At 40.3% G+C, this 8,601-nt stretch overlaps 1 protein-coding gene across 1 annotated transcript in view; it reads left to right on the top strand.

Moving 5' to 3' along the window:
* LOC104547047 (zinc finger protein GLIS3-like) overlaps window positions 1-6,458 on the top strand; it is a gene marked incomplete at its 5' end in the record, with an annotated part of 33,009 nt that extends 26,551 nt beyond the window's left edge. The window contains one exon of the mRNA XM_010192598.1: window positions 6,230-6,458. Coding sequence (XP_010190900.1) covers window positions 6,230-6,458 — 229 coding nt within the window. The remainder of the gene's footprint in view (window positions 1-6,229) is intronic.
* Between the last annotated feature and the right edge of the window lie 2,143 nt (window positions 6,459-8,601).

Below are 8,601 nucleotides of genomic sequence, written 5' to 3'. Positions count from 1 at the left end.
ATCTCCAGGCACCATGGTGTAGAGAAGTAATTTGAGGGCTTGTTTTGCAGTTTTTTCCACCTAGGTGATGGGAGGGAGAGTGTGGACTTGATTAAGCCTTATTAATGTGAGAAACAGAACCAGACATGGGACACATCTTACCTTGCTTTCCTCCTGTGTAGAAAACTCAGTGTGCACAGAATGTACTTGGCTTCATTTTCACTCATTTTTGTAACAAAAGAAAACATGGGCATTCAAGGAAGCTTAAGAAGCTAGCTAATTCCAATCCAGATAAAAAACTTTGATTTTCTATGGCATAGTTAACATGTGCAGCTCATGTCCAAAAATTGATAGTGCAAAATGCTTTAAATTACTTTGTTTTATTTATGTATTATTTATTGAATTACCCAACATATACCTTTTGCTTTTTAAGACTTGCTTTTATGTAAGAAGTAGCCTGTTAACCACTGCAAGACTAGAACAGAATTTTTCATTTGGACTTGGTTTCCACATGATTTTTCCTTCCTGTGAACCAAAGCTACTGGTCTGTCCCTGAAGTGTGACACATCCAGGCTTGACAAAAATTCCTAGAGACTGTGTAAGGCTGGAGAGAAGGACTTAGGGCTGAACTGTCAGTTTAGCATTGCTGTAATGCTATAATAAGTTCTGCAACAGTGGTTCTTTTTGCTTATTTGAATGTGTGGTTATATTCCTTCTAGGTGTTTGCTGTAAAACAATAAGTAGTTCCAAGCCAGACTTCCAGAACCAAAAGCCTCTGAGTGGCTCTAACCAAGGAGTTGAGACATCTAATCTTCACACATTACAAAGCCCTTTGTATGTGGCATATGAAGGGCTGCCTCAAAGAAAGTCTTTAATTAAAGACCTTAACAGTGTGGTTTTGAAATCAGTACAGTAATTTCTTTCCAGACATGGGACACTTTGGGGAACTGTCTACTAAGACATTGTCTCTTTTTTTGTTTGTGAGCAAATGACATATACAAATGGCAAACAGTAAAGCGTGGAGGTGGCAGCAAGTCCAACCCTGAACCTGAGTCAGAGCCGACCTAACAAAGCTTGGAACTTTTCTGCAACCTGTTTCCACACTTCTTTTTTCTAAATGTGCTTTCTTTCCTTTTCTTCGCATTTGCAAGAAACTCAGTTCTCTAATACAATACAGCCACAGAAAATGCTGAGAGAGATTTTACAGTTACATTTCTCTGTCTCCAGGGAATCTGTATGTTGAGGTGGCCCCTCACAGCTTCCTTCTTCAAATTTTACTTTAAATTCCGCTTAAATTCTCCTTTCTTCTTCTCACCAAAGAGCATGGGGTGCTGGTCAGAGGGCTGTTCTTTCTTCCTGCCATCCCTTCTTTGGGCTAGATGGACCACTGGTTTGATCTGAAGTAACAGTTCCTGTGTTCCTAAAGCTTGAGCATGAAAAGGATTTTTAGACACTTCTTAGTCACTGAAAAGAAGGATGTAGAATTAAATCTGTGACACATACAGTCTACTCCCCTGAGACACCATGCGACTAGAAACCAGGGTGTGAGACAGAGCTTGACAAGTTCAAATTTGGTGGCTGAACAAAACTATGGACAAAACTTCTGGTTTCTGTTAGCCAAAATATTTCTGTAATGTGAGAAGTTTCCCTTCCTTAAATAAAACCCAGTTAATTTAAAACAGAAAAATCATTGAAGACTAACTCGTTGTATCATAGGTAGGTAAAAAAAATAGGGTTTTTTCAATTTTAGTCAAATGAATGCATTCATGGCTTTCAGGGGAAACATTTGATTTTTCAAAATTATTATTGACAAAAGCTATGCTTTCCTTAAAAGTTTTTTTAAGTCATGTTTATTTGATTGTCATTGATAGCTATCTAGTCTAACTTCCTGTGCTATATGTTGGGTTACAGAATACTGCATTACAACAGAGTGTTTCTCCCATTGACAGTGGACTGAGGAGCTGCAAAGTCACCTGGACACAGCATAAAGTGTGGAGCCAAACCAAAATGTGTGATCACAGCAGAATGATGTTTGTATTTAAAGCAGAGAGTGGAGACATCACACCAGATTTTTTTGATTTGCTTAGAAATACAAAGGCAATCAGGAAGGAGCTAATGTAGATTGTTTCTCATTTAACATTGTCAGCGTAGTACAGGACACTATTGGAGACAGCAACCTGCTACAGGAAGCTTATGGTTTTGTCCTGTGTTCAGCCAAAACTTCGGTTGTAATAAGATGAAAACCTGATCTCTTGACTGTGTCAACTGCATAACATCTGGATATATGCCCAAACTATTGCAGCCCAATAAAAAGGATTAGAACTCAGCCAGTTAACAGAACAGCAACCTAATAAATAGTGTTTACAAATTGTTCAAAGAAAACTGTAACCTCTAACTGAAAAAGAAAGACCAAAGTTTTTAGCTTTAATGTTCTGTTTTCATTTTGGAAGCATATTGAAAGCAGCTGTAAGGATTGATGTTGTCTAAATGATGATACATGCTTTACTTTTCAGTGCAAAGTTGAGAAAAAGCAGAGAATGAAGACATGGCTACACTAAACCTAGTTACATAGTTCCTATCTCAATTCCTGCTAGCATCACTTTTTGCTACAGTGTAGAATGGTTAATAGTATGTAAACTATGTCTTTTCCTCTGTCCTCATTTATACACAGATGCATTTTCCTTTCTTTTGAGTTTACTTTTAAGAAATATTTTGTTGCAATGAAAATTCATTGTTTGGTGCATGGAGTTAAATCCAGTTGGCGACCAGTCACAAGCAGTGTTCGCCAGGGCTCAGTGTCGGGGCCAGTCCTGTTTAACATCTTTATCAATGATCTGGATGAGGGTATTGAAAGCGTAGAGATGCTCTGCAGAGGGACCTGCATAGCCTGGATCGATGGGCCGAGGCCAATTGTTTGAGGTTCGGCAAGGCCAAGTGCCGGGCCCTGCACTTGGGTCACAACAACCTCATGCAGCGCTACAGGCTTGGGGAAGAGTGGGTGGAGAGCTGCCTGATGGAAAAAGCCCTGAGGGTGGTGGTTGCCAGGTGGCTGAATATGAGCCAGCAGTATGCCCAGATGGCCAAGACGGCAAATGACATCCTGGCCTGCATCAGAAATGGTGTGGCCAGCAGGATCAGGGAAGTGATCACTCCTTTGCATTCAGCACTGATGAGGCCACACTGCGAATGCTATGTTCAGTTTTGAGCCCCTCACTACAAGGATATTGAGACACTGGAAAGGGGCTACTTAGCTACAGAAAGCTCTGTGAAGTAAATGTAGGTAACAGCTCTTAGAGACATCAAGCAGCGAAGGTAGGAGAGGGCCACTGAGAGATTCCTGTATAAGCACAATGTCCAGTATTGCTGGGCCAGTCATGTACTTCCATGAGCTTCCTGAGACTGGGAATGTGAAATCAAATGAAAGACTGCCTGCCCAAGGGAATGGTAGCCAAGATAATGCTGAGGTGATAAATCCTTCAAATTCCTATTGAAAAAGGAGAGCACCATCAAAACACCATAGGTCAGGCAGAGCTTTGAATGGTGATTCTCTTTTTGCTTTCCTTGTTTCCAGTCAGCTTGAACAGTGACAACTTGATATTGCAGTTATAATACCTGCCCCCACTGTCTTGGATTGCAGTGGGAGTTCTGCTTGGTGGGAATTTTAGCAAAAAAGGGTTTCTCTACTGCTCAGTTTTTGGTATTTTTTTCCACCTAGAAAAGTAACCCCTTCAGCCCTTTGATGCCGAAACAATTCAGCACAGCCAGTTCTTTAGTTGAGGAGTTGTGCAAAGCACTTGAGATTCTGGGTGAAGAAACACCTTTTATATATCTTTGCTACAGGGACATAAAAGGTTGTTTCCCCACCACACCAAAGACTCATATGCAGGTGGCCAGCCATGCTAAAATAAACTGTATGAATAGATATAAATACTATATAAATACACTATTTATAGTGTAATAATGTACTATTAGCTTTCTTCTTTGTTTCCTTTTCCACACATTGATTAGACTATGCATGTAGTTCATATTTGGGCCATCTCTAGTCAACAAATGCTAGAGTAAAATCTATTTTCTGTGTAGCTGTGACTGGTACTGGTCATTAACAAGTCCGCTATTTATGTGCCATTTTAACTAATCTTCTCAAAACAGGTACACTTTGGTAACTTTGTCATCTATCTTGCTTACTATCAAATCTAGTAATTCCCCAGTGGGATACTTTTTCCTACTCAATGGCTCCAGATTTCCTGCTCTGTTTTTTTGGCCAGCAGGCATAGGGATGGGCACCTTTCTGAAAATCTTGCTGGTTCCCAATTGCATTGGCTCCAGGACTTGGCTGCAATTCTTGATGGCAGTGATTACAAGCTGGTCCTGATGATTTCAGGAGCAAAATTAAATTTGCAGTTTCCCCAGTAACACACTGTGATTTGTTCAGGGACAAATCTGGACTGAGACAAGACAAAGTTTCTCTTTTGTTAGGCAGAAGGGAAGTAAAAGTGGATAGCTATAGTCACCCATATGAGTAAGCCAGGAATTCATGGAGTGATTCGTAAATAATCATAAAGACCACTAAAGTCTACTAAAAAAAGGAGTCCTGTCCGGCTATACAAAGGAGTGCATTATTATTGGGAGGGTTTTTCCAATGTTACATCAAATGTGGAATCTGTAAAACTGTGCTTTTCACTTTGAGTTTTAAAAAGGATTGTTTCCTTGTTGTTGGCTGCTGGTTAAAAGCATTTCTCAGAGGTTAATTTTCATGAATTAAGTTTTAAAACACAGAGGATGATATCCCATTATTTTTTACATAATAATAGTAATAAAAGACTGTTTGTGCATTGCTCTTAATCACTGACAACAAATAACAGTCTTTCTGTGTGAGTGCTATACAAAAAGCTAACTCTGGTCCTTACTCAGAGAGATATATAACCAGACAGTTGTAGCACTTCTTAAAAACCTCTTATATTTTTATTGCAATACAGCTACTGATTTCTCTTCTTAAAAACAATGTTCTCTAGTGTTATTGTGAAACACATGCAGAAAACTGAATAGGTAGTAAATCGTCCAGAGTTCATCTTGACACTTGCTGTACTCCAAAAGAAAATTATGAGTCTACCAGAAATGCAGTAAATATGTTTCATATTAAGCCAAAATCACACAAATAATGAGTGGCAGAAGCTGATTTTGAGCTGCAGCATAAAAGATTGGATTAGATTTAAACACAGTAATAACCTTTACAATTAACCTGTCCAGAGATGTTCTGCACTGCTACTACCACAGTTGCACCTTCTATTGTATTCAGGGTAAGATTACAGCTTCCTTACACTTCTGCAGGAAAACCATTCTTTATTGCTAGGTTAAAAAAAAAAGTCATCTAGTGTCTTGAGGTCCAGCCTCAGGAGAACAGGGATGAGATCCACACTTAACTTCTGTGTTAACTGCAAGCACCACTTCCTCCTAGCAGCAGCTACTGCGCACACCAACCACGGAGAAGAGTAGATGGGTGCTCTAACTTGGTACAGACTTGCAGCTTGCTTTTAGGAGTGGAGAGAGAGGCTGATATGTGTCAGGAGTACCACATCAGTTTTCACTCACCCTTTTGCAGAAATATCCTGGCTGTGTAAAACCCTCATGTAAAATCGTCAGTTATGTGTATCCTTGGAGTTCCGGCAGTGACAAAGCTGTGCAAAACATACCAGTGAAGTGATGAACCTTCCCAACTGGAAGTGATTTAACACTTCCCTATATATACATTATATTAACTTCAAACTGTTTATTTTCAAATAGCTCTATGTAGCATACAGAGGTTTATAGAACTTGAAACATGAACCTAGACCTGAACCTAGTATCTTAACTCCTTAGCATCCAGTGTCCAGAACTGACTGCTCACTTCCAGTAAAGAAGAGCAATTATTTTCTGACAGATACTCTTGATACACCCTTACAATGAGACAGCTGGCACTGCCTCAGAAATCAGGTCCCCCATGAGGTATCCCCTCCTATTAAGACTTAAACCCACCCACAGAAGTTAAAAGGATTTTTCCATTATAAGGGTGCAATTCAGCCTTTTCATTTCCCAGTCATCAAATATAATGATACATCACTGATTGAAAAGATATCTTCTCTGTGTCTGGGCTGCACACTGTTCTTTTGGAAGTCTGTATCTATGCAAACTGCTAAACATTACAGTGATCTAAGTGAAGCAGAAAGCTCTTATCTGTTGGGGATCTTACAGTTCTGTGTTTCTGAAATCCAAGGTCTGTTGCTCCAGCACCTTCTCCTCACCACATCAGCGCCCAGAGAATGTCAGTTCCACATCCCATGATGCAGAGACAGACTCCACAACCTACACACCTTCAACAGCCTGCAGAAATGCCTCTAAAGATGTACCAGCCAACAGCAAACCCTTCTTGTCAACCAAATAGTCTCCACATCCAAGGTAAGAAGGAAGAATCTTCATCACTCATGTTACTTGTTTCTCACTGATGCTTGGCTTCAAATTAGGTGCTTCAGGGGCTGGCACTGGTATTTTTAAGGCACCTTTCCTTTTGAAAGACTCTTGGAAGTAGCCTCCTGAACCCTGCCTTCAGACTTTCTTAAAATTCTTAGCTTAGCTAATTGCTATTCATCTTACTATGGAGTTATGGATTTCTCTTCAGACTGATTTTCAGAACTGTTGTTGAAACAGAACTGCAATTAATTTTGTGATGGCCTCCACTTTTAATTTTCTAATGTTGTGTTTCTAATCCCTCCTGACTTTACACATAAAAAGTTACCAGGTTTTAAAGAGTTGGAATATTTTTCTCCCTTGCACTTGTGGAGTGATGGAGAACTTTTATTCACATACGTGTCTCTTACAGCTGTGTTCCCAGTTGCTCTGTGTAAACAACTTCTGCAAGACTCCTCTCTCCCTCTTTGTTCAATCAAGTATAAACTTCTATAGCCAGGAAGAAGATTAACAGCAGCTGAAAATAATGTTGGCTTGTTTTATTTGTTTGTTTGTTTTTTTCTAGCTGGTATGGAGTATGAATGGTAATTAACATTTTGAAAATGTGTTGACAGCAGTAATGCTGTTTCCTCTCAACTGTTTAAATGTATGGTTTGCCACATTTACATACACAAGGTACATAGCACACTGGACTTTTATAGGCATTGTGATTCTGCTTTTTGATCAGGCTTCTTGAGAGTTATCACAGTAGACATCATAGGGAGCATATATTGAGAAAGCCAAGGCTTCTTTTGTTTTCATCTACTGATGGAAGCAGCCTCTCTAGGCAAATGGATGAGACAGGACACTGAGGCATCTCCCAGAGTTCATGAGTGTGAAGGTGAGAAAGGAAGGTGCCAGTTCTGTTTTGTTGTTCTTACTGTGCTCGGCAACATGTGAGCAGGATCTGATCCAGGTGCTTTCCTTCCAGGAACTAGTAATCCTGTACAGCAGTGATTAGTACTAGAAGAACATGTAACTTACCAGTGGATGTGAACAGTTAGTTTTGGCTTTCTCTATTCTCTGATAAAAGTTGCACTAATAATCTAGGGCCAAAAGAGTACAAGATGTAATTTATTAATATACTGTTCATTGTCATATGACATTATGTGAAGACATGAAGGGATCAGGATAGCCTTCCTATTTCCACCATACAATGCATTTTACTCAGTTCCCTTTTTTGCTGAATATTTGGCTAGAACTCATCTTGCAGAAAGGCATCCAGACATTAAGGTCTGTCTTCCTACCTGAAACAAAACTTGTCTTTGAGTGCATAGATGGCTTTACCACCCTTTTCCTCTCAGGGTCATTGGAACTCCAGTAATTGTAGAAGCTGAGATCACAACCAGCTGCTCCAAAGAATCCAAATAATCTTGCCTCCCAGAGGTTCACAGATCATCTTGGATTAGTTGCTGCTCCTCACAGGACTTGCACTGGCTGGTACAATTAGCTCCGTATCTGCTTGGGCATCTTCTATTTAGGGCAGACCTGAGTGATGCTACTGTGTTCCAATCTCCCCCTTCCACAGCCCAGAGAAGATGAAAAAGCACCAAATCATGAGTCATTAAAACCATTATAAGAAGAAATCCAAGTAGAGACTCTCATCTGGGTGAATGTCACATACAGACATTCCACATCCAAATTTAAGATATAGGTTAATGATATCTTCTGACTGCATTAAAAAATGGATAACCTCAAGGGCTTGGACCTTAAACCCATATCTTACTTAGTCCCACTTTAGCATTACTGTGTTTGCCTCCCTTAAGGAGTATCAGAGAGTGTGAGAGGGAGATTGGTAGAGCCACACCCTACTATCCCTGAGGCAAAGGCAGCAGATGGAGGCTCCACAAGAAGCAGAGAATCCCCTGCCCTCTTTCTACCAAGCAGAAGGAAGGAACCTAAGAGACAAGGGGGAATGGAAACAGGTCCTTGCTTGAGGTGGCAGGTGAATCCCCTGCCGACCTCCCTTGCCTTCCCAATTGCTCTTACACAACAGATGTGGGGCTCTCAACTTGAGGGCCAGGTGAATGAGGCTGTAGATGTAGGTCCATCCAGAGGGTTGCCTAGTATAAGTCAGTCAGCCCCATGCATTATGACAGCCTCCATTAAGGAAAAAAGGAGGATAATTGTTGTAGGTGATTC

Source organism: Mesitornis unicolor, unplaced genomic scaffold (genome assembly GCF_000695765.1).
Source record: "Mesitornis unicolor isolate BGI_N332 unplaced genomic scaffold, ASM69576v1 scaffold31849, whole genome shotgun sequence".
NCBI lineage: Eukaryota > Metazoa > Chordata > Aves > Mesitornithiformes > Mesitornithidae > Mesitornis > Mesitornis unicolor.
The sequence above is the reverse complement of the archived record's forward strand: the minus strand, read 5'-3'. Positions and strand labels throughout refer to the sequence as shown.